Source organism: Buteo buteo, chromosome 6, assembly GCF_964188355.1.
Source record: "Buteo buteo chromosome 6, bButBut1.hap1.1, whole genome shotgun sequence".
NCBI lineage: Eukaryota > Metazoa > Chordata > Aves > Accipitriformes > Accipitridae > Buteo > Buteo buteo.
Window position 1 is genome coordinate 44641114 of NC_134176.1, and position 27179 is coordinate 44668292.

At 37.1% G+C, this 27179-nt stretch overlaps 1 protein-coding gene across 1 annotated transcript in view; it reads right to left on the minus strand.

Annotated features, from left to right (window-relative positions):
- Positions 1 to 18831, minus strand: part of MYBPC3 (myosin binding protein C3) — a 62023-nt gene extending 43192 nt beyond the window's left edge. Inside the window, exons 1-10 of the mRNA XM_075030852.1 lie at positions 18669 to 18831; positions 9430 to 9696; positions 8701 to 8796; positions 8353 to 8439; positions 8057 to 8205; positions 7102 to 7219; positions 5641 to 5689; positions 4357 to 4401; positions 1941 to 1997; positions 1226 to 1228 (exon numbers count right to left, since the gene is read on the minus strand). Of these exons, the coding sequence (XP_074886953.1) occupies positions 1226 to 1228; positions 1941 to 1997; positions 4357 to 4401; positions 5641 to 5689; positions 7102 to 7219; positions 8057 to 8205; positions 8353 to 8439; positions 8701 to 8796; positions 9430 to 9696; positions 18669 to 18693 (896 nt within the window). The 5' untranslated portion in view covers positions 18694 to 18831. The remainder of the gene's footprint in view (positions 1 to 1225; positions 1229 to 1940; positions 1998 to 4356; positions 4402 to 5640; positions 5690 to 7101; positions 7220 to 8056; positions 8206 to 8352; positions 8440 to 8700; positions 8797 to 9429; positions 9697 to 18668) is intronic.
- Between the last annotated feature and the right edge of the window lie 8348 nt (positions 18832 to 27179).

The window sequence follows — 27179 nt, forward strand, 5'->3', positions numbered from 1 at the left end:
TCTTTTTTGCCCTACATTTCCTATAGAAATTAGAATGTGTGTACAGCTATTGTATTTCAGCTTTCAAACCTGTACAGTTTTGATTACTGCCATTCTTCAGAAAACATATTTTCCCTACTTTAGAATTAGAAAAAAAATTCTAATGCGCTTTTTGTTTCAGGCTTCTCTGGGGTTCATGATGAAACAAGAAACTTTGATATCAATGTCAGCTATAGAAGATTTTATAGGTGTACGTTCTGTCTCATCTAGCTGGCCTCCTTGAGAGTTCTGGTTGTAGTGTTACTGCAAAGCCAGAATTCACTTCTTGTTGGATACATTGCATATTGCATAATACAGGGCTTTGTACACCTATGTGACCTTGTTTGCCCCACTGAAATTTGGGTGAGTTAACCTGAGTGAAACATGAGGCTATTGTGGCTTTATTGCCTTCCGTAACCACGTTACTTCAGATGTCTACATGATCCTGTACTCTTTGTGAAGATAAAACACTTTTTATAAATAGAGATACCCGTACCTGAGCAGAGGCTGAACACAGATTCACAACATTCACCCCAAGTACTTGATTGTGAAAATTTAAACTAAGTTTAGATTTGCAAAACATGAGTCTAGTGACAAGTGTTGATAGTAACTTCAGGAGCTGGACAGACGAGTGAGCGACCAGGGGCAGTGAACAGAAAGAAGCATGCTTGGAGTAATGGGATGATACGGAGCAATGGAAACTTTACTTGGAATAAAAAGAAATGTTTTGTAACAGAGAAGCCTGTATGTTTATGGAATAAGCGACTTCAGTAATATGTTCACTTAACATGTTTAAGAATGGATGGAACAAAAAGCACATATTTGATAGGCATCAGCAGGCATATTATGCAAATGATTTTTCTCATTCTAATTTCTACAACAGTAGGAATTTAAAGCACAAGGTTATTGAGAAAATCTGGAAATTCAGGGACAATTTAAAACTGCTTATAAAAGCAAGTGACAGTGAAAACCACAGGACATTCCGAGAAATACATTGATTTGTATTGAATGGTCCACCCTTAACTTCTACTAATTGTTTAAAAGCATTTCTGGCCCAGAAATTGGTGGCTGACTATTTTCATACTGTATAATTTTTGTCATGCTTTACATGTAAGAAAGATGAAGATGCATGCGTTATTTCAAACCAAATGGTTCTTATATTCAGTCTGACCCATGCATTTATAATAAAATGAAATAGAAATCTTACTCTCTGTTGGCAACAGTGGAATCCAAAACATCCAGATTCAGATGGTGGTAAAAAGAGAAAAACATAAGTAGACAGGTTATGAAAACAGATGTGGCAAGGAAGGATGAGAATGGTAGAGGAAGTTCCACAAAAAAAGTGGAAATAAAAGCAAGAAAGAAAAACTAGAATCAGAAGAGTAAAAAATATTTATATAATATTTATACAACATAGAATATCTTTTTATATATATGATAAACAGCTATATGTAATATAGGTATATAGTGTAATAGTAACATTTAGATATCTAATAAAAAGGCTTGTCCTCCCAGCTCTCTGATTCAAAGTATTGTGAAAACTTAGGACAGAAAATTCTTAGTAAGGCAGCATTATAGACAGATATTGTGAATTGTTGTTGTGTTTTGGGTTTTTTTTAATGAAAAGTGCTTGTGGAAGCATGTAATTACCCCAGTCCCAGCCTTGTCTATCTTGGGAAAGATCAGTCTTTTTTTTTTTTTTCTCTCCAGTATAAACCTAGCAGAAATGCAGCAAATGCTGAGTATTTGGGGAAGTTGCCATAATTACCTGTCATGCTTTTTCCAGTTAGTAGAACTGCTTTAGCAAAACTACAAGGATTCTGAATTTATGAAACTTTCACTTATTCTAGTTTTAGTGTTCTCAGAGTTGTTCAACAGAAGCTCATTACTTTATGTCTTTAAGTCTATGGATTTTTACTCACCTCTTTTTCAGTAGGGCACTAAAATTAAACTCTCCACCTTCTTCATGTCCCTCGGTACTGTATAGTAACAGAAAACTATAATTAGTTTCAGAAGGAAATGGGAATAGCTTGTGAGGCTAAATAATTATGTAGATGATATATTTCTGTAGGGGAGCAGTAGATGGGTTTAGAATGACTTAGAATGTGTGCTGACATGGAAGGTGACTTAATTAGGCTCTTTGTCTATATTGGTCTTCATATAGATTTAAGAAATATATTTAATGAACTTGTATTTTTTCTGTACTGATTATGGATAAAGTTGTGCAGGGTATTAATTTGGTGGTCATATTGATCTGGAATGTATTAATTATCATAAAGACATCACAGAAGCTTTCCTTTAGAATCATTACTGCTTTTGGAAAGCTGTAGTTTCAGGAATGTGGATATTGTTTACAGTGTGGGGCAGTATTTAACCAAAATTTTTGTGGGACTTCTTACAATCTAAAATCACTTTTTTTATATAGTATTATCCCAGCTCTAATTATTTCTTAAGGCTCTTTGTGATTCCAGAATTCATTGTACTGAAAAAAGTGTCACAACATTGGTGCTTGGGAGAGTTAAAGGAGGAATTCTGTGATCTGACTTTGATTCTGAGATGAGGTTCAATATGCAGTTGTTCAACAAGCATCATGGCAAGCAATGTTGTGATGAATTCATTCATGAGAACAAGAAGCAACAAGCAGGAGTTTTTTGTTGTGCAATTCTGTTTGTTACATATGGTGGTGAACTCATATGCAGAGTGTTATTTTTGGTGTTCTGAATCAAATGTGGTTTTAGCTGTGCTTCTGAACATTTGAAGGACAGATCTACTCTGAAAACTTAGCATAAAGTTACTAAAATCACTTCTTTGGGTTTAATTCCTAAAAAATTACTTCAGGGATTTGATATAAAAGTATTGAGAGTTACACTGGATTTCATGACTGTTGATTATTCAACTTAGCAAAAAAAAAAAAAAAGGTCTTTTTATATTCAGACAGGGTTTAGAAAGTCAAAATGGATTTTCTTCATCTCAGTCAGTCTCCCATCATCAATGTTCAGTTGCTTCTTGACACCTCTGTTGTCTTGATTATAAGAATCTGGTGATGCCATCTCACAGCATTCAGATTCTTCCAGCAGCAATACCTTATATTTAATTATTGTTTTATACACAGAAATTGTTCTTTTCAGTTGTACTGGTGGTAGTGGCAGCCTGTAATGCTGTCTTTGTCAATACACAGTGCTAGTTGCTTCAGAGAAAATCAGTCTGTAGAAGTGTAAACCAGAATGTCGGAAAAATTCAATCTTGCAGGAACAAATACTTTTAAAAGTAAGAAAACAGTCTCAACAGATAAATGATGGGCATTTTAACAGTACTCTTAATAAAATGGAAGAGAAATGATTCCCAAACTTCTTGTGCTGCTTGACAATGCAAGGTTAGTGAGAATAAGTAACAATTTTGAATCGGTGTAATTTTGAATATGTTGTGAGAAGAGAACTTTTTATTAAGAAAGTACCATTTTTACTTCTGTGATTACTTTCAAGATAGCACAGTACTGGAAAGGGTAATTTTCTGGGTATATAGCTCAAACAGAAAAGTTTATTTTTGGTCACTTTGTTGCCTACTTTCAGAGGATTTTCAGTGCTTGCAGGCATAAAATGTACATAAAAATCACTAGTATAATCCCAAATTTGAAAATGGCTTCTTGTGATCAAAGATTCAGGAAATCAGAACCTACAGCTGGGAGAATAACTAGTCACCTTATTGCTTCCCAGGTGGTACTTAAATCAGATTTTCAGGAAAGCCGAGCAATCAATATTTAGCTTTTCTGAAGAATAAGACCCTAATAACTGCTTTAACATGCATAGAGTTAAGTTTCAGAGTTCCTAATTTTGTTATGGTAGAAGACATTGGGACGAAAAGGGATAGGGTGGGAAATTTAATGATACTAGCATAAAGACTGTGCCAGGAAACAACAGATTTTCCTATGCATGTGTGCTGGTACATTTCTGTGAGCAGTGGCAATATTAGTTAGCGTGTGCTTAGTATAGAGGAAAACATGTAATACAGAGGGGGCAGACATGCATATAATCTGAAGTTACTTATTCTAACAATGGTGAGAAGATGCCACTTGCTGAACACATGCCTTTTCTGTAGATGAATCTGCCTCTCATTGAACTATCAAACTACTCTTTTTGTTATTTATACTCACATTACTACTTACTTATATGTATTTGTCTCATATAAATACTACATACTATAAATGATGATTTATTTGGAATTTAAGGTGCAGCTAGTTCTGTGTTTGGTTTTTTTTTTTCTTTTTTTTTCTTTTCCTGAGCAGAGAGAGACAGTTCATTGTTAGACTTGAATATGTCTGCTGACACAGACAGTGCCTACCTGAGAAAGGCCGAAGTCATCCGTCTCCCTCCTCCTGCCAGGCTCCTGGAGGTATCAAAGACAAAGCTTTAGATTTAAACAATTCAGTTCAAAATTTGGCCCCATTCTTACAGAAGAAACTAAAAATCTGAACAGCCTGAAGCTGTTCACACTGCGCTCACTGTGAACTGATTCTAAATTCTTTTAATTGTGCTAGCAAGAGGAGAAACTCTTGAAGCCTAATTTCACTGCAGTGAGATAACACAATGCAGATATGCACTGAGTGCGTTCCGTTTAATAGGCATCACAGCAAGGCTGGTCAGCTACCTATAGATGGATTTGACTGTAGACAAATTCTGCAAGCCTTTTTTAGTTCTTTGTGATAGAATGCTTAAAAAAACCCCCAAAATCTCTTATAAAAATAGCACTTATAGGGGAAAAGCTCAAGGAGTTGCCACAGATGATTTCTGCCCTATGTTAGGGAAATAGATGTCTGTTGGACTACTCTTGGTCTAGTAACTTTGCAAATATATACAAAAACTAATACAGAAATTGAATTACACAAAGGGAGAAGAAATACTCAGCAGTGAAAAAACACATGTCGTTAATGTCTAAATAAAAAAAAAATTTGCAAATTTTACTAATAGAAGGGAATATTATTCCATTAAGTCATATCAACTCAGTATTACAGGTGTGGGGAGAATAGCTTTTTCGACATCAGTGCAATACCTTGCAGTCTTTAATATCTAAGACCTACATATATCTGAATTTTTACTGTCTCCATTCAATTAATAGAATTACAGAACATGAAAACAAATACAATCAAAATGCTTGTATTGATGTTATCAGTGATATGCTGCTTACAGAGCTCACATCAAACTCCACTTCTTTGTTTAGCAAATGTTTGTATTAAGGTACATGTAGTTCCTCAAGCCAGACCAAATCAAGATTAGGCACTACACAGAATCTTTTCCTTCTCTAGTGGTCCACATCTGGAGTGCATTTTACAGATCTGGAAAAAAGTGCTGAAGTTCTTGGTAGAATTATACACATTATTAATTGCATAATTGAAGACAAGCAGGATTGTTGTGCTAGTACAAAGTCTAAACTCTCTTAGATGATATCTAGGAGTTGTATAGTATTTAATAGTAGAAATATTTTCTTAATACAAATATTTTCTTAGTAGACATCACTATCTTTGTGCTTGTTCGCACAACAGCTTTGATTTTAGTTAGTTTAGGAAAGTAATGAATTCCACATGGAAGTATGATCTGATCTACCTGAGTTTCTACTGCACATACTCACGTGCGTCGGAAGGCAGAGCGAATATCCAAGTCTCCAGTTATTGGTGCTTCTGATGGGACAAAAAGTGATGAACAAGAATGGGAGAGCAAGTCAAAATAATGCAAAAATACAGTGCTATTTCTAAAGCTTTTCCTTTGCAGACTTTTTTTTCCCCCTAAAGTTCTTCAACTGATCACAATTTACAATATCATACTGAAAGATTGAAGCATCATCTTTAAACATGTAGCCTTCACTAACTAGCTTTCAACATCCAGTGTTGCATGTATAACTGAACTCTGTTTCATGCTTCATAATAACCTGCAGCATGATGAACTGTCTTATCTCGTGTTTGTCAATTTTCCTGCTGGTAAATTTTAGTTTCAATGCTGGCTTCACAGGGTATTTAAGCCCTAATGAGAAAACCACTGGATATCAACTGAATATTATTGCTAATAATAAATTGTAATCCATTCTCTGAAAGCAAAGGTAAATTCCTGGAAATATGTAGAGATGTACAGAAACTCCACCGAGGATGTTGCATAGAGAGAACTTTACTGCTCTGTTCTAAGCTTCTGTAGGTATGAATAGGTGTACTGCTACCACTGGGAGAAAAACTGTCCCCAATCACAACTCCTAAGTCTTATGAGGCCTACAGCCAACTAGCAGAACTTCAAAAATGAACACTGCTGATTTGAGGATCTTCAATAAACTTCTGTCTTTGCGTATTGGGTTCATTGGTTGCTGGATGCAAATTAATGTTGCAGTCCCTTCAACAGAATCACTGAAACATGAAATAGTCCAAACGTTCAGCACTTTCAGGTGGTCCATGCTTATACTGTTTTACTTAAACTATTCCACACCAGGGGGAAATGGATGTTAAAATGTACTTCCTTTTCAATTGCTGATAAGCTTTTCAGTGTAGCAGTTGTGAGGGTAGCACCATGTATTATGTAAAATGAGTCACCTAATCTTAAAACAATTTTATATCAGAAGTGCTTCTGCACAACTTGAATTTATTTGGAAGAAAGGAATTGATAAGTGTCACATGTCTAAAGCTTTCTGTCCCATCCCCCCCCCTTTTTTTTCAAGTATCCATTTTTAATACTGAACTTTTGCCAAAGTAAGAATGGACCTCTCTTTTATTCTAGTGGAATTAAATGTCATGAAAGAATGGATCTGAAATCAGAATAAAGCTAGAGAAAAGTTGGGCTGGTTTGCATCTTTCTGTGTGCTTTCTGTAAGAGCATCACAGTTCTGACTTGGGTGACATCCAAGTGTTACTTCTAATGCTCTGTATCTCTGCCAACCCATCCCAATCCTCATCTGTGTGCCTCTGTAAGTGTACCTGTAGCTCTTCAGCTCTATACTTCATATCTATGCTTGTCTAGTAGCCGCTATGTACCAGAAAGAATTGTTGGTAAGCATACGGGTAGGGAAAAAAAAAATAAAAGGAAGAAACAAGGTGCCAGGAATTCATCTTACCATTGACTATCAGGTTGAAGTTAGAACTATCAAACTTGTCCTTGGTAGACACCTCACATCTGTACCCTCCTGCAAAAGTCATGTTTGCTTCTATGATTTCCATTTCAAAGGTGTATACCTAGAATAGACACCAATACAATTCATAAGTTAGAAAAGCCAATGGTGTAAGAGAGAGAGAGAGAATACAGCATATTAAGGCATGGAGAGAAATAGACAAGAGATGAAACATGCCGCTGTGTCCTTTTAGAACCTCCTGAGTGTGTAACTCATTACTGTCATAAAAATTACATGTACATTGGAAACAGGAATAGAGCTTTCATTAAACAAATACAGCCTCTACCCAGAATATATACAGTACATTTAAAAATTCAGCAAAAGGAGTGGCTAATGTGAACAAGTCTGTTCTGTTCCATCCAGGAGAGGGTAGTAGTGTTTCATATACCACACAGGATGCGAGGTCGTGGTACAGGCTCTTGTATTCCTGTTTGTGTATCTTTGAATGCATTTGTGGTAAAAATGGATCTTACTCAGCTTTACAAAGTAGTCTGGACAATGCAAGAGAACAATAAATTCCAATACTGATAGCTGAATGCTTGATCTATTAAAACCAAGATAGACCATATTTAAATATGTCTGATTTATTGTTTTCTCTTAAATATAACAAGTGTCTATTACTTGAGAGGAAGATGGAGGGAATCCTGCAGTAGATAGTGCAAAACTGCTCCCCTAGTCCTCCAGATATTTTTTCATCTCCTCATAGATAAGACATGCAAGAGTCTGTATGTAGTGCTTGTTTCTTGTCTGCATGGTCAAAACATAGACTTCTATGCATAAGTATAGCATTGTGTGTAGCTTTGGGTACCTTAATATCAAAACAATCCTATATTATCTTATATTTTCCCCAGATTAAAGATTAGTATCTAGAAGGCTGAGAACCTTACTCTGCCAATTGTACCTTGTTATTTCGATCATAGGTGTCATGTAGCTGGAGATGTTTCCCCACTTTGCTTCCCAGGTCCATCCACTTTCCTTTGAACCATTTAACTGATGGTTTCTTCAGCAGACTCTCGCCTGCCACTTTGGCAGTGAATGTAATGTTTCCACCTTGCAAGGGAAGTAGGTGAAAATGAGATTATGAATAGTGTTTAATTTATCTGTTGTATCACTACTGTCATCCTGTACATGGAGAGCTATATAGTCAAGCAACAGGTACAGTTTACAAACATCACTTGACTCACATTTTGTACTCACCAACAGTAACTTCTCCATCCTGGGGTCGTGTCACAAAGAGCCCAATAGGGTCCAGAGGCTCTTCTGGTTGAGTCCCAGCAGATATAACTGAAATAAACATCAGAATTATTTGTTAGAACTTTCTGTATCAGCTTCTGTTACAGCCTATATAGTGAGTTTGTTAAGTAATTTCAAAGTATCTCAATATGTTTCTTCTGTCTCTGAGATTCCTTATTCTTTACTGTCTGTCATTCATCACTAGTGGTCTGCTTTCAGCTACTGTCTCTACCTCACTGATTCTAAGGATTCCCTGTTCCTGTTCTTCCTTTCTGTTAATGAGCCAGACTTGATAACAGTGTTCTCAATTACCTTCTGTGTTTTGGCTGCTTTCTACTGGTGGAGCAGGCAACTCCGAGGCAGCTGGGGCTGGAACAGCTTCAGCAGGAGTGACTGTCTCACTCTTTTCTGGAAATGAATGTAAGACAAGATTAGAAAAAGTCATGTTTCTACTTCTTTTCTTAAGAAATTTTGCAAAAGTACAGCTTTTAATATATGTTAGGAAATGCAGAGAAATTAGCTGTGGTTTTCTAGAACTTAGAGGATGTGCTGGAAGCAGAAAGGGCCTACTGAAGCTGGTTGATGAGGCTCTTTCTTTTGCTGAGCTTGGGAAGAACTGATGCCTAGATTTTTGAATTCTATAGTCTTGATGTATAGAAACTTGTCAGCTGATGAATAACACTTTGATGTTAACTTCAGTGGTCTAAATAGAAAAGGTAATGAAAAATGATGCAATTATTATTTTTGTAAACAGTTTGTTTATTCATTAGATTTTCTTTAACTCTGCTATTGGAATGTAATGTTCCAAATGCTAATGCTGTGTGCAGCTTGGGAAAAGCTCTAGGCACTGCTAGTAATCAATATAGAGAAAGTATTTTAAAAATTTGTCTATCATTTCTTCCCCTGGCTCATGGAAGTTGATGGTGTCTCAATTAAACCATGACCTCACAGATAGGCTAATTTCCATGGGCCTCATTCATGAAGTTTACATGTGGGGCTGGAAATACTGATGAAATGAGAATTGCTTAGGAAATACTGTACCTGGTTCCTTGACCTTGAGTTCAAATTTGACCTTGGAACTTCCAGCTATTACAGCATATGTCACATCATCTTCTTTTCCTACATTACTGATTGTCAGTGAATGCTTGTTTCCTTCTGCCTTGATGACATATTTCTCACTTTCAGTAATTTCTGTGCCAGCTCGCTGCCACTTCACCTTGATGCCAGCTTTTTCTGTCTCTGCTTCAAACACAGCTGCGCTTCCGGCTGTCACCTCTGTTGTCTTCGGCTTCTTGGTAAATGCAGAAACTAAAAAAAGAGAGAGGGCTCACTAAAATCTGTTTTGCAATTGTGGCATATCTGGTGTAGTCAGCTGTTGTGGCTGCAACAGCTGTCTCCTTTCTCTCCCATCTGCCTGTGCAAGATATAAATTACAACACTTTCCACAGAGAAGTTGTGGAATTGTCTTTGAGTTTACTGAGTTCTGTCTCTGACTGAGATGTCATATCTTCTCCATATTGTCATGAAATAAAATGGAATGGATAGCAAACTCATCTCACTGTCCATCTTCCTCTTTCTTTCCCCCCATAATGAGCTCTGATTTTTTGTAAGTGAATGTTTTGATCTATGACAACATGGCATGATATATATTCTTACATATCAAGCTCTCTACATTAATTTGCCATGCAGTTTTATTTAGAAATATGAATTCTGTCCTAACAGTTGCTTAATACAGTTGTTAAACAGGATCAGGTTTTGTTCCTCCAATAAAACTGCAGTTTGTGCAGTAACCTGTGTCCTAATATACCACAATGAATTAATGGTTCATCTTTAGTCCTTCTGGTTTGTCTGAGCAAGGCTTTGGTGGAAAGGGATACACGTTCCAATGATGGTCCTTGTAATTCTATCCCAGCTAAAATAATATCAATTGTTGTTTGCATTCAAATGTTTAGTTCAGTATTAAAAGTTAAAGTACTTGCCTACGTAGCACTCTACAACAACTAGTTTTCTAATTAATTACAAGGTGGATCAAAATATTGCCTCTATGTGTCAAGAAGCACTTATGATGCTTATAATAAGAATTAATGAAGTTATTAATATATGGGTTGAACAAGCATAAACCAAATGACGTTTTAGTTCATTTAATCAAAGTAGTACAACAGACAGGAATTTGGAAAGCAAGCAATGTATTGTGATTTTGGTCCATGAGTATCCTAATATTTCTCAAGATTAGATTTTAGTAAGGTAACTTATTTTACTAATTTCTTTACCCAGATTTATTTATTTATATTTCTTCAACTTTATTTTGAATCAAGTTTTTAATTTTATGCTCATGTTTTGGTCTTAATGAAATCTGTTATCTTTTTGCTAATTGTCATGAGCTATGTTCATGTATAAAAATACCAGTAATTAACATTCTGATGCATAAACTGAATGGGTTTTGTGCATCATTATGTCATCTTTTTACTGGCTTACCCCTACATAACCACACTTTTATAAAATATTAGTAATTTCATCACATTTAATTATATGTGTCACCTCTGTGGCAAATTGTCTATTGCTCTCCTACTTGGGCAGCAACAAGAACTCTTCCAAACACCACAACGATGGTTCTAATTAGCTGTAAACTTTTGTTTCTGCTTTATAAAAATGAAAGGAACATGGCATGGAAATATTTTAAAAGAAATAGTTTATATTCATGTTCAAACAGGTGCTGTAGTTAGTATAAATGGTATATTACTAATAATACCATCTGTTCATTGCACAAAATCTCTATTCCTGTAGCATGTCCTCAGACTGCACAAATTAACTGACATCCGTGGAGTTACGTCTGCAAAGATTTCATCTGATGGCCTTTGGATTTTAGTCATAACACAGTTCATGTTTCTTGCATTGTTTTGCAAAGGATTCAAAGCTGCTTAAACATCAACTAAAGTATCAGTTACAAATACTTTTATAATTTAGTGTCTATTGTATTTTGCCTCTCTGTGTTACATAAAAAGCCTAAATTACATTTTTCTCTTTCTTTTTTCCCCACATTTTATATATTTGATGAAAAAACAATTTTGCTTTGCACTGAGCCTATAGTAGCCTTGAGTGAGCTCCTGTTGTATTCTTCTGCATGCTTTTCTTCCATATTAAATTATAAGTGTGTGAAATTTCCTCTGGGAGTGGAATGTCCCTGCATGCTTTTATCTGAGTTCTTCCTAACCTTAGGCCTGTAAGTGGTGTAATTGTTCTTAAACAGAATATAGTACTGTGTAGGGCTCTATAGTATAACGTAATACTCACATGCCTGTTTTCAGTTGCATATCTTCTGATATAGTGTTGCACTTCAGTAAACAATACAGCAGGGTATACTTTGATGCAGTGTATTATGAATAATTGCAGAAGAGTTATTGTAGACAGCAGGTTTGATGTACAGAATTCAAAAGACATGTAAAGGTGGCCAGGCTGCTGCACAGTGGGGAGCTGGGTCAGTTCAGGAACCCACTCCTGAAATACCCACTATCTGGCTCCTCTCCCTATGAAGCTAGAGATAAAGCAGCTAAGAGGCATGGTTTTTGTCTCTGAGTGCCATCATCATCACTCTTCTATTTAAGCACAAAATAATCTATAAATATATTAATTACTTAACAGCAATGTGGCTTGTAAAGGTTCCAGCCTACAAATGGCAGGGTTTCAAGACATGCATACTTGGAAGTAACTCTCTCATCTGCTGCACACCCTGTAAAGTGATTAGGTTTCTTACATTTACTTTAGATGACTCAACAAAAACAGATTGTTGGCCAGAACTGCATGCACAGTGAGAAATCCCCACCGCCACATAATGTTTCTGACTTTTGGGAAATCTAAATACATATGTAGAAGTTTACAAGTAAGTCTCCTTGTCTTTTTTTTCTCTCTCTCCCTTTCCTGCCAAAAGATTTATTTCAGTTCCAACTTAAAATGATTGTGAGTTCTTCCATTAAAGCATAAAATCAGAAAAACCCAAAATCTCCCATGAGACTAAAGGCCAGCAAGAACATTTGTTGAGAACCCACTTTTCTGCAGGTAAAGGAGACTCTCAGAGTCATTTTCCTGCACTTGAGATTCAGAGTCAGTGGGTGACAGTGTCCAAAGTCATGTCTCTGTATCCATCTGTATTTCTTTTCATCTTTCACTGTTCATATTTGCAAAGGAAAAGTAGTGATGTATGGCTGGAGATTTTACAGGAAATTACTTTGGTGCAGATGAGAGATTGCTGAAGAAGCATGTGAAGAGAATGCCATCATTTTTCCTTCTGGGGGAAAGAACGGGCTGCTTAACAGAAGAAAGAGAAGTGAGAGATCAGCTATTCCTGGTCTCCTTCATTGTGGCTGCTACTCTAAGTAACACATAAATCCAAGTTCACCAGCAGATATTTTTTTTCTCATGCAGTTTTACCAATCTAATCCAGCTATTTCCTCATTAGGAATGTTCCTAAACACCATTCAAAACTTCATGTCTGTCCTGAAAGCCTCACTTTTGCCTGCTTTTATCAGAAACACATTCCTTATTTGGCAATCTCTCTCACTTCAACATTTGGCTTCTACCCAGATACTCCCCCTTGAGTTCTATATGTCCACTCCGTACTCAAAACACTCTTGGATAGGACCACCACCATGAGGCTGTGGAAAACCCAACGACTGTGACACCTCTCATGTGATGTTGTGGAACATCTTACAGCTCTCGTGCCTGTCAGGCACTGACAGATCTCAGGCACTATCACATGTTTATCCAGACTCCAGCCAAACACGCACTTAGGAGCCATTGGGCTGGGGCACCTGATGACCAAGTAGCCCATGTCCTCTGCAGGCCACTTTGTTAACTCTTTGCTTCCCAGTAAATTCTAACCCACCTTGCACAAAGGGAGAGAAAGGTGACATTAGTAGTAACATACTACAGCAATTCTGGAGAGAGAGGATAGATGCACATGAGTTACCAGTGCTGATGATGACAGGAATTATGGAAGGGAAGGAGAATGATAGGTGCTCTGTGTGTGTGTGTTCTGTGGGGATGGAATTGGAATTGCTGTGGGGAGTTAACATGGGGAGAGAAGAGGGACGTGGAGCTAATGAAAGAAAATAAGCCTAGAGCCACTTTGTACTAACCCATTTTTCAGCACTTCACTTCCTATATCCCAGACCTTCCCAACCACTTCTAGCTTCCATAATGCAAGGAACTTCATATAACTTCTGAGTAATGTAAAACAGCAAATTTCTACCCCAGGCAAAAGTGGAAGCAGGCTGTGTGTGGTCTGCAATAGTCTTGCAGAAAACTTTTCAGTGGCTAATACTGCTGTTACCGGAACTTCCAAGCAGCACCCACCCTTTAAAAGTCTTGTAACACCTGAAGATGTACACATCAGCCATACAGTTATGTATGTTACATGAGTTACATCTTCATTAATTAGTAATAAAAAGCTCTATTTGGAGGTTCATGATCAGATTACATTTTGATAATAATTTATTAATAAGTTTTTCACTCAGGAGGCTGAAGAAATATAAAATACATTTGCTTTTGGCCAAATTAAAATAGAATGAAATAATTTAAATTCCAAAAACAATTTCCTTCACTTTTTACTTAAGTGAAATAATAAAACTAGTGTTCTGCCTTCCTGCTGCTGCCATTTATTAAATCTACATACTAGCACCTTCATGCTTTCTCCCTTACTTTCTGAGCTGCTTTGAAGAAATCTTCTAACATCCACCATCAACCTAGTTTACTATTCTGCTTCAAAACTTTTTCACACTCTCCTATGCAAAAATGTAGAAAATGGCTAAGCTACTAACCAGGTCACTATCTATTGTAGTAATAATTGTTTCCTTTGCTCTCTTGTTGAACTATCTATCTATTTACTGGGCTTTTATTTTGTAAGTGTTTTGAGGCAGAGACTGTTTTTCTGTTTGTCTTTGTACAGCATCAAATTGTTAGTAAGTAGCTACTAAGTACTGTTGTATCCCTAATAAGAATAAAAGTTAGTATTAGAAGCTAGAAGACACATTCCTATTTGATTATTGTCAGAAAAAATGGAGATGAGATGTATATTAAAATTATGTTGAAATAACTGGAGTAATTTCAGTTCCTAGCCACATTCTCTAAATAATTTGGCTTGCTAAGAATCACAAGCATTAGGTGAAAACTTTTTCCTAAAATCACAGAATTTCAAAGTATGTGTGAAGTATGTGAAATGAAAGTGAGGAGGAAGTGTGGGTTCCACAAGTAATTTTAACTAGATAGAGTGATAGGGTAGAGCCATTCTCTTGTTGCTTTATTTTATTTTATTTATTTATTTATTTATTTTCATTCTGCCTTTTAGAGTGGTGGCTCTGACTTCAGCTCTTCATCATTCATTATTTGTGATACGTACACGGAGGAGAGGGAGATAAGCACTTAAGGAGAATGTGTGCTAGATAAGGCTTTCAAATTATATTTCTGCCTTTCTGAAATAAAAACTGTTAAAGATATAAATGTTTTAGGAGACTTTAATGTAGCTGATTGAATGCACATCCAGCAGAAATCTGTGATGACTGTAATTAGAAAAAATAGTCACAGGTTTTCTCCCACAAAGTTATCTGACTGCATATTCTGTGTATTTGGTATTAAAATACATATCTGGCCAATGTATTGAATTAATATTTCAAAAGTAGCATTAGCTTTTGGAATTCCTTAATTTGTTGAGGCTTCATGTTGAAAATTTATCTTTGCTTTAGTACTTACACGTGGCATCTAGTTTTCCTTTTATACCATTTGCTCTTCCATTGAGTTAAAAGCCAGAGTGTGCATAAGCAGACTTCAATAATGGAGCTTGTAAATTCCTTGCTGAGGAACTATATAAAGATGCTGCACATTCCTTGGTCAGGACCTAAGTGGCTTCTTGCAATTACAAGCTTAATCATTCCCTGATCCAAAAGCTATTGAACTACTCAATCTTATCATTCCTTGCCTACTTCAGCAGCTGAGATTGTAAATTCCTGTAACATGAGCAACAGGCGAGGAATAGTTTCACTAAGCAGAGTCACCTCTCTCTCTCTCTGTGCATCCATCATACTTTTTCTGTAAAATGGGGATAATAATGTTCAGCTTGCTTTGAATCTTAACGTACAAAAGAGGAAATTATATCTATGTGAATTATAATTATTTATTTTTGTATTACTGTGGTACACAGAAGTTAATTTTCATGGAGCAATACTTTACTGTGCTAGGTGCTTGCAAATGTAAAACAATGACCTTATATTCAGACTAAAATTCTACAGTCTACTCTTCATTATGCAGTGTTGATTATTATTATTAATGCCAAAAGCCTCTGTGTACTTACAAGCCAGGTTATTTATAAACCCTTGATAAAATTTCCTAATGTGAACTGCAAAATCTAGACTCCTCAACCTATAAAATACATGAATAAAAATTGACTGATTTTCAGAGAAGGTGAGTAATACCAGACTTCTCCTTTTCCAGATATAGTAATGCACACGTTTCCCATTAAGTCCCATTTATCTACTAAATTTGGTGTTTAAAAGCTCAGCTGTTTCCTCTTAGTGTCACAAACTATTGTTAGGGAAATGGTTGGGTTTTTTTTAACCTTTCTGAATTTTCACAACAAAAAAAAAACAGCAAAACTTTCTGAAAGGGAGCCTTTGAACAGAGATTAACTATGAAATGTTTAAATCAAAGGGAGAGGAACATAAAGTTTCTGCAACAGAACCCTGCAAAAAGTGATGCTTTTCAATGATTGTTTGCTCTGACACTAAATTGCTACAAGTCTTCTAAATCCTGTTGCTGTTGAGGAGTGTATAGATTTTCTGGAAAGCTATGACAGTTCTTTGGTATTCTGTAAATAAATAGGGCAGTGTCTTATCCTGAATTATTTTAATTGGACAGTTTAAAGTAGAAGAATGTCTGCTAGAAAACCTACTACACTGGTTTTGTGGGGGTTTTTTTGTTTGGTTGTTGTTGTTTTCTTGTTTTGTTTGGGTTTTTTTCCCCTTTCTCTTTTTTAACATGTTAAAAGGGTTGTTGAAACAGCAGATATAGGCAGAATTATCTCTGATCATTCTCTGGCATGAAGCATTTTCCTTTGTATGAATTGCTAGATGATTATTCAGCCCTCCTGAGATTATGTTAAACATTATCCCATCTTGAAATGGCTTGAACTATATAAACAACATGAAATAGAAAACCAAAGGGATTAATGTCTCTTGGGAGAATGAGAAGATCCCCTCTAGAAGTTATGGGGCATGTGACTGGTTCTGTCTCAGTCACAGTAGGTAATAAGAGCTTTTCCTCCCCCTGCTGTGATAATCACAGTGTTTGAGCTGATTTGTTCATAAGAATGGTGTAGGACTAGTGATGTTAGACACCAGTGAGATTTCTCTGGAGAAATAAGCTGGAATAGAATTTCTCTTCTCACCATTAGCTAGCAAAGGTGGGCATCTTCACAAACAGAGAAGTTACCTCTCATCCACAGACACTGAAAATGTTAATTTAAAGCCGGTTAAACCTTTAGGAATCAAAAGTCACAATGCCTAGGTGATCACACTGTCAAATTTTGCCTACTCTGTCATATTTCTTTTTGCCAGCATTGTCAATCACAAACATTAGACATTTCAATAAATCTCAAAAATCATGTGACTTTAAAAATAGAATATGATTATGAATGTCTTATTTTGGGGGTGATTGCTGAACCTTTACTGCTTATATTCTCAAGGTTTTCTCTACAATTACAAGGTCTGGTATATACTTTTTAACCTATGATTCTACTTCCATCTGATTTCAGAAATTGGAGCTTTAAGAACATCAAATGATGTTATAGTTGTGATAAAATTGACAGATTGGTGACACCACTGTTGCTTTAGAGTTATCATATAGAGGGAACATAAAAAAATCTTGTTAATCATACTTTAATGCTTTGCAGTTCTTAATGGGAGATACAGGCTGGATTTGTGCTCTGCCTCTGGCAGTGGCTGATTCCATATTTTTTTGGCCAAAAAGAAAGGTCTTCTTAACAAGTTCTTCTTTTGTTGTGGTGACCACAGGATATCCCATTGACCAGCATAACAGGAGACTGATGTCTGTTCAGTCCTTTGCAAAGCACAAAGGCCTACATTAATAAGTATCAATAGCTATTATTGACTAACTCTGGAAACTGTACATTATTAAAAAAGTATGCACCTTGTGCTGTACATTCAGGTAGTAGTGATTCTGGGTATGCACTGGCATCAGTGAAGCGAGAGCTCTAAAAGTGGAGAATCCCATATTTAGCACAATTTTCTCCAGCCCTGTGTATTGAATATGTGCACACTTTTCAAACCATCATAACTTCAGCTTTTGACAACTTTTTTTCCAACCTTAATTGTGGACACAAAGTGCTCCTGAGACATCTTCCTCTACCCACACACAGGTGTCCTGAAGCTAAACTCTCCCTACCTTTGCTTCCCAGGTTCTCTTCCTCCTTCTTAGACAAACAGATTCATTGGACCTTACACCTCATCCTAGGCCTCCCCTTCTTACCTATGTGGGCAGCCTCTGAGCGATTCCTTATTTCTCAATTTTAAATTAGAACTTTTCTAAATCTGAAATCTTTTCCTGATGTTTTTCTGATGGGGCAGGACTTGCACTGGGCTTTTTGACCTTGGCTTTCTGAAAAGGGCTAGTTATCTTCTGGCTCAGGGGGAAAGGATGGAGGAGGGTGAGTGGAAAGAAATACGCATATATTCTTTACAGTACAATGCCTTCTTTTTTTCCTAGAGCTCTGCTGTCACTGGCTGGAAGAACTAGAAAGAATAAGCTCTGAACCAGGTGCCATTTCCTTTCGTTTTCTCAGAGATTTCACTAACAACAAATACTATCAAAGTTTGATGATAACACCTCCTTGCAATTATCAGGGAAAAAAATCCAAAAGCAGGAGAGGCTTATGCTGCCTAACAGCCCAAGAGAGAGACCACAAGCTTTTTTCAGAGTCCTAAAGGTGACTGGGAAAGGAAATGAGAAATGAAAAGAATCTGAGAATTAAATGCATTTCACCTCTATTCTTTCCTTATCCAAAGTCTCTTGAGAAAATTCTGTGGCTGAGGGTTGCCAAACTAGTTGCTGATTTCTCTGCAAGATCACTCAACATCTGTTATAACTTCATAAAATATCGTCTCTTTTTTCTCTCTTTTTTTCCACTGAGACATCTCATTTCTCTAGCATACAAAAGCTACTCACATTTTTCTCTGTCAAGCTGTTCTTAGGTTTTGTCTGTCAGCTGTGATCCTTACCTGTTTTCTTTACAGGCTCTGGCATCTTCACTTTGTTTCTGATGAAGCTCCCAGCTGTCTCTAGAAAGCAGGGTCCAAGCTAAACAGGAATGAGACTGCAGGACTTTTGAGACCCTCTAAAGAAACACTTGGTGGAAGCCCCCATCCTGCTCCGCCCCCTTGATCCCCCACTGTTGTCAACTATGGCACCTTATCAACAGCAGGACACACTTGACAGGCTACATCAGCCGGGATAAATATAGCCAAGTTCCAGGAGCCAGAGAGCTCAAACCACCCAAGACTGGCTACCACTGATCTGTTGGTACAAACCAGAGCACAATCTGATGTTGCACATGCGTACAGTACATTTTCCAGCTTCATGTATGTGTTGCATTAAGAATTCCTACACTGCCATGTTTATAGCACATTCAGCAAACTAGATCTGGTAGTTACATCTCCTGTATGCTGGTTCTGTACTTACTCTAAGTATGTATCTGCTTGCATTCTTGCTACCTGTTTCAGTCTTTGTTATTGTTATAATTGGGTCAGAATTGAACAGGCCCTCAGAGAGCTTTTTTTTCTTGTTTCTTTTTTTTCTCTTCCACTGAAGACTGTGTTTGTAGAACTAAATGTGAACCTTCAGGAAAGAACTTTATTTTTCAGAAACACTTACACATTACTGACATTTGCAGTCACAACCAGAAAGCATGACACTAACTAAATGGGTTCAGTCCTTCCTCCCTATCTACCCGCTTCATCTGCAGCATACATTTCTTGGAAACTAGCAAATAATTTTTTTATGTACCATTTAAAAAATAGTTCCAAGGTTCTGTTAGATACCTCTAGAAGTTTTAATTTTGCTTAATTATATAGAAAAGATCTGGGGGAAATCTCACTCACGCTTCTTATTTATTCATACATTTAGCATATATCAAAATAGTAACTGTGGACAATCATCCCTTTATTGACTTGGTGGTATATCCATTTCCTGTCACTTTTGTTTGTCTGATTTTGAGTTTTGAGCTTTATCAGAGAAACTCTGTAGGCCAAGTGTTTAGCACATTTTAGCTACCACTAGTATTGAAAAAAGAATTTAAAAAAAAGTGGTTTTCAGTTTTTCCAGTTTGCTAACCTGTAAAAACCTCAATCTAAAGGATTTCTGCTTTTGGCAGGGAGCTCAGAACAGATGAGTGTGCACACAGCCCATCAGTCACTGTACTTTGTGTCTGCCTTTCACATCTGACTCTCTGGGTAGACTGATAGGACAAATGTGAACATGCAAGAATGACTGCTGCTACCTCTCCTGATTTTGGGCCAAATACTTCCTCCCCTTCCCCTGAAGGATTTTTTTGCATATGAGTGAGGAAGATGGGCAGGATGTGACCTATGTACATTTTATGTTGCCTCTGTTTCTAGTGGAGCACAAGTTAGCATGATATATTTTTGACCTACTATCCTGTGCCTGAGGCATTTCACTGAGAGTAAGGAAATCTCTGCTATTTGCTTTGGGTTGGGTCCCACAGTATGAAAAATCTGTTACTTGACTAGTGAAGATTGTTATTCCTTTCTTAAATATTTCTCCCTATTAGGGACCTGCCATTAACTCCGTCTTCTCTCCAGAGCTGATCCCCAACACACTGTTGGAATGGCATCCAGATCCCTTCTGGGAAGAGAGTTGTCTCCTTGAAACCTTAGACAATGGAGGCCACAGGAGGCCGAGCTACCATGGACTGATATGGAGAAAGAAAAAAAAAAAAAAATCTATGCAGATTATCCAGAGGTGCACTGTGATCAGAGCCATGTTTCTTCTCAACTTAGTTGCCTCTCTAGTATGTGTCCTTGAAATAATGTTTACAAAGAAAATTAGCTGACTAGAAGTCACCTCTGTGGTATTTAAAACATGAACCTCTTGTAATTGGATCAGAATATGCTAATGTCTCTCAGGAATCATTTTGCCTAGAGAAGTTAGTTTTGATACTTCATCCTTTGTCCCTCACCTATTAGCAAATAATTGTTTTTACTGAAAGCCCATATGCTATATTCTGAGGTTCTTGATTTTATAGAATACATAGTATGCTGACATGTTACATTAGATTTGGATTCAAAAGACTGTTCAGTTCTGAAGGTTTTTTTAGAGTTAGCACCATAGGCCTTTACTAACATTAACTAAAATAGTGTAAGTGGAAATAAACCCATTTGTGTGGATTTAAAGGAAATATATACTTATATACAAACTCTTTAAAATGCAGGCATGTAGTATTTATCATATACTCCAAGCCTGTATTTGTTCTCTGTGAATGTCCAGTAGGAGGTGCTTCAAAGCAAGAACAGAGAACCTTGGAATAATTAAATACGGGATAATGCATATCTAACACAGAACTTATTCAATGCTAGTAGGTATTGGCTTAAGTACATCTTAAATATTTCTTTTAAGTTCTTGGAACTCTCAATATTATTGATTCACCTAAATATTAATTTGTCTCTAAAATGACATTAAGTCCTTGGACTCAATACTTTCCAATAGCAGTGATTCCATCTTTGAAATACACATTGTAAAAATAGGAATTCTATTATTGATTCTGAATTTTCCAACTTTTAATTTGAATTTCTGGAAGAACATAAATTGCCATTCAGTGCCTGAATGTTGGTTGTTTTCTATACTTCTGTCACAGCACCTCCAATTTTTTAGGACAAAATATACAGCTGTGTAAATCTACATTAAAACACTTTTAAACCTGACATTACATACAGAAACATTTTCCTTTATTTGACGCTTTCTTATTGTCAGGTATTTATCTGTAAAATTGTCAGGCATGTGTCTGACGACACTGTGTCTGTAGGAGGTCACTTCCATCACTTTGACTATGATGGAAAGGTCCTGCTTCTTCCAGGGCAAATGGGGATTTCATCCTGCCATTGCATGGCTTGCAGAAAAATTGCATTCGTATGTTTCTCTGGAAATTTATGGGATGATCTAAACCTTGTTGCCATTCAAAGGAGATACAGTCATTCATTAGATTGAATTCTAAGGGTGTATTTTTTGAGGGTCGTATCCCAGTAACTGTCTATGAGCCATTACTTCCTAGGGAATTTGGAAGAAGTTTATGCTAATCTAAAAAATCTAATATGCTAGGGTAAAGGTCACTAAAAATACATAATAAGATGATGAAGCATTCGCACTGTGTATTAGAAAGAAAAGCTAGACAATATACTCTGCATTTCTTTATTAATGTAGGGAGTATGGTGTGCAGGAGTTCATCCCAACGATGCTTGCTGGGATCATGTAAATAAGTTTATTCTGTTTTACACTCTCACCTGCTTACTTATTACAGATACTTAGAAACTATTTTAGACATGAAGAGTTATGGACTCTCATAAGTGCCTGGGAACCTTTCTCCAATGCATTTCATGTTTCCCAACCTTTATATGTGGGTTTTTTTCCTTTGTTTAAATAAATATTCCTTATTTAACGTGGTTGTAGCATTTTACTTTTCATGAATGGATTTTCCACCTATGACAACACTTGACATCTTATTTTCTTTGGATCTCTTTTCTCAGGATTTCATTTTATCTATTCTATATCTTTCTCACTGTAGATTTGATTCTTTCTGTAAACATTTAGTGGTCTAGTTTTAATTCAGCAAGCTAGTCAAGAACATGAATAACTTTAAACGTGGACTTAATTCTGACTACTTGTGTGATCAAAATCAGGCATATTTAATTCAAGTACTGTGGTGAGTCAGTCCCTTAGCTGGTTATTCTCCATAGATACTTTCCAGGATTCAGAATCAAGTTTAATCTGGGGAGGGTATGAGTTACTTCTTCCCCACAATGAAACACTGCCACGAGAATGATTTAATCTGATGCAGGGAAATGATCCTATTCCAGTTATAACTTTCCAGCTTTTGTGATTTTAAATGTTATTTAAAATAGTGTCTGTATGTTCAAGGCAGAGCAAAATGAATGTTTTCTCTGCTATTACACTTCTGGTTACCAGGTGGCAGCATTGTTGTAAAAGTAAACTTTTTTCTAGCATTTTCTACATTTTATTTATTTATTTATTTAGCCACTTTTAATAACAAAACTGCTATGCAAATGAAATATATAATAGTGATGGCTACACTGGCCCAAAATAGATGTGTAGTGGATTGTGATAACTACTTACCAGTGCACTGCAACACTAGACAATTTTTTAGAAAGTGTGTGACGATTCAGCCTATATTTAAATGAAACTGATGTACAAGCATAGTGAAGCAACACGTAATACATGTCTCTGGGGTTTTGCTAAAAAAGTGAACGAGAGGGGAAAGGGTGTCCTTCCTTGTCAGTGGAATTATCTTGCAAGTCTGAAATTACTGTTCTGTGCCTCAAACAGTGGCTTTCATCATGTAGTTCAAAGTCAAGTTCAAAAATGACAGTAATAGGTGGCCTGCAGTGACAGGCCGTGTGATGTATCTTCCTGATTTTGGATAGTTGCAGCATGGCTTATGCAGAGAAACCTGAGGATTTATTATTTATAGACAAATTTAACAGCACCTCCTTCTAATAAGACTATCCAACTTCTATTTAAAGGCTATGTTTTTAGATGGTTATGACTTTGCCCAAATGTAGCTATCCAGGTGGAAAATCTTTATACTACTCTTCTACTTTGGGCTTTTTTTGCTTTTAGTTTCTGTCATGCCATTTGATTTCTTGTCTCTGTCTCTGTTTATTTGTCTCTCTGCCTCTTAGTTTTGTTAAATATCACCTCCTCCATAATTCAGCAGTTTCTGAGGACAAGGTAGTATAATTCACTCTTGGTTCCAGGGGCTGCAGATTTACTGGTGTGAATAGTGGGACAGCTGAGCTGGCTCAGTGCAGAGCGCAGATCCAGCAGGAGTTATTCACTAAGGTGCTGCACCCCATGAAACCAGTCAGACTGTTTCCTTTGTGATTTTGGAACACAGAGCTCTGGGGTGTATGGTGCAAAGGCACTTGGGCTCACTGAGAGAACTTGAGTTTGCAAGGGCTTATGAGATCTGGGTAATGCTGATCCTGCTTATTTGAGCTTCCCTCTGCGCAACCATTTTGTATCCCTACACTTTACACTCCATATTTGAGATCTTTCTGGACATTTGACAGTTAACTTGCTTTCATTTTAGGGATATACTTTTAACTGGCTGCATGATAACCAGCCTGAGTTGCTCCATATTCTCGACTATAGAAAAAAATGCAGTCTACGTATGCTCAGTGAGAACTTTCTAGATTTTATCCTCTGAAGAAGTTTTGACTGTATCAATTGGGTCTAGTGTGGAGGTCAGCAGAATTTTCTCTGCATTTGTCTCTGGGCTACTGTGGGGCTTGGGCTGAATTCACACGCTTGAACTAAGAGCAAACAGCATGTATGTCCTGTGCTCCAAATAGCATCTCCCTCAGGCACATACAAAATGGAGGGGAGAGCTGTGGGGGGCAAAGAATTGGACCTTCAGAGATAGAAGGGAACACACCAAGTAGAGTGGGACAAGGAAATAAAAATATGTAATTAAAGGGTAAGGGTGGGGAGAAGAAAACTGAGGCTAGAGGTTGTGGGAGGGGTTTGAAATAGATCCTCAAAGGACAAGAATATTGAATGGGGAGCTGGGATACAAATGGGAGGAAGAGAAGAGAACTGGGAGTCTGTAGGTGATAAGACTGAAAGTATAAGAGGATGTGGGATGGGAAGACTGTAAATGGCTGAACAAATATATTGGAACTGAGAACCATTCGCATAAAGAGAAGCTGGCTGGAGGCACATGTGAGAAAAGTTGGTCTGAGAGGAAGAAATAAGACTAGCTGGGCAAAAGTTGAAACCTTACATTGAGAGTGAAGTAACTAGGATATACTAAATATGGAGGCATTTGGTGGCTGAGTCTAGAGATGGAGAAAAGCTGAACAAAGACCTGGGAGTGGATAGCTGGGTCTGGCTGAGAAATGAACAGACTACAAAGTGTTGGTGGGTGGGAAAAAGTGGAAGAGGGAAAGTCTAAAGAATTCTAGAATTATGTTTCTAAAAGCAAACACTCAAAACTCAGAAAATTAGTTAGTTAAATCTAAAAGAAACCCAAACTGATTTGTATATGCAAATGCCCAGCTCAGCACCCAAACATTCTTCGTTTTGCATAAGGCCAGTGGCATTGGAGCATTCCACACAAAGGTGTCAGTGGTCAAAGGGCTTCTCGTACAAAGAGCACTGCTGCTCTGCTGCTGGGGAGTTAAAACAAAAGCTCAGAGGCAGCCCTTAAAGCACAGAAACTGCATTCCTTCCTACCACAAAGCCGCTTCCCCAATCCTTTGCATAACCTTGGTCTCCCCAACACCTCCTCCCACCCTTCCTTCTCCTCCACCACCTCCTGCTAAACCTTATCTGCTGTACCACATCCTCATTCTCCTCCTGTCCGAAGACTGCTCTGCTCATTCTCACGTACTCCTTTGGCTCCCCAATAGTAAGAAGTAACACTGTGGGGAACTGAAGGCATACAGAAGGGGGATGTGGCTGTATGAGTGGAGAGAATGGAAAGAAACAGAGAATGGAGAGAAAGTTGCCCTGAGAAACCTGATCTAATTGGCCCGCTTTGAGTAGGGGGTTGGATGAGGTGACCTCCAAAGGTCCCTCCCAACCTAAGTTACTCTGTGATCCTGTGTGGTGATGTGAGGTGTTGAGAGAGAAATAAATGGGGCTAAAGCAGACACAGATGAGTTATGAGTGAGATAATGAGAAAAAATATCTGTAGCCTACTGCTGTTTTCATGTTCTTTGGAAGAAGTTCACATTCCCCAACTCTTGGAATAGGACTCTGATGACTTGGGTTATGTACAGACCTCCCTAATACCACAGGCTCAACTGAACCAACTGAATTGCAACATGCAAATTTGTTAGAGAGGAAAGGTGAAAGAAACTTGGTGAAGTTTTAGCTATGTTACTGTTGTTTCAAAGAGCAAAGCTCTTTGTCTGCTTGACTGTAGCATGAGATTAATGGGTTAATTACAGTAGCTTTGTTTATTACAAGCTTTACATTTTTAGTGTTTTAAGTATATGGGTTTGTGAAATTATGTAAATCTGGTTTGAGTATTGGTTAGAACAAGGAAAGGTGGTAAGACAGCAAGTTAACACACAAAATAAGTTAGAAATTAGTGCAAATTCTTGGAATTGGTACCCACAGAGTGCTGTAGTCTGTGTCATACCAGTCTTTTCTACTAGTAATCCATACATTTTAAATACACGAGTGGGATTCCCATGGAGAAGATATTGTTTTGGGCTTTGTCAAAGAAAAAATACTGTATTGTCATTAGTGATTAAGTCTCTGCTATGAATTTACAATGTGTGGTTAGAGTATAAGCAAAATTAGAGCAACAGAGTAAATAAACTGAATTGAACTGTCATGTGATATATGTACTTGTTATAACGTTGACACTATTGTTTGAATTAAGCTTGATGATTATGAAGTGACTTTTGTTGTGCAGAGTTTTGAATGAGGGAGAAAAAAACTAGAAAGAAATGGAAGAAAAAGAGATTAAGGGATACAAGTAGAAAAGTAAACCAAGGCAGAAGGTTTACTGAGGCAAAAAACACCTGGCGAAGTACAGAGCATAAACCCTGTTGTAATAAAAAATGAAGACAAATACAGATTATAAGAATCTGGCAGTGTATGGATCTCGAAATGAGGCTATGGAGATAAAATTTAATGAAAGAAGAGACAAAAAGACAGTAAATATATTAGGATATGTATATGTGTATTTTTCAGGAAATTTGGGGGATTCGATAAATGGGGACTGTCAGGCAAAAACAAATGATAGCACCTTTAACTGCAGTTCTGTCTGATGTAGGTGAGTAGCAGCTCAGTTTAGAAAAGTCTAAAACTCTCTTTGGGTAGAATTAAAAAATATATGGTATTTCTGTAAATTATTATAAGCAGATTATCCCTCAGTACAGCCAGTGCAATTTTTCTACCTTCTGCACCTCTGATGTATGGCTGGAGGGAGTCTAAAATATTGTAGGAAGTTCAGTATTTTGGATTTAGCTCAGCAATGGCTTTCTGAATAATATCTTTCCACAAGGGTTGATTGGGAACTAGTCGGCAGCTAATTAAGGTGGTGGGTTTTTTTAAAGCAGGCTGCAAAGTTCATATGTAAGTTGAATATCCAGCTGTAGTATGAATGCTTGCTTTGAAAGTTGACTGATGATCACTAACAGCAGCGGACCGCAAAATGTTCTAACCATGGGTCATGTCTCCAGATAATGACCTGACCTACCTTATTCCGGCACATCTGCCCGTCTGATACTTGGCCACTTTCAGAGAAAATGGAATGCTTGCTTCTCTGTAATTTTCCAGTGATTTTGTCACATTAATTTTGGTATTTTTCTCTAAAACAGCCAAAGCGCTTCTGCTTGCATGTGCAACTGAATAGTATAATTCAGCTTGATTAGACAGTATACTATCCAGACCATTTTGATTGGATGAGATACAAACAGTACTGTAGTGGAGAAACATCATCGTTTGGTCTCCTTAACAGCTAA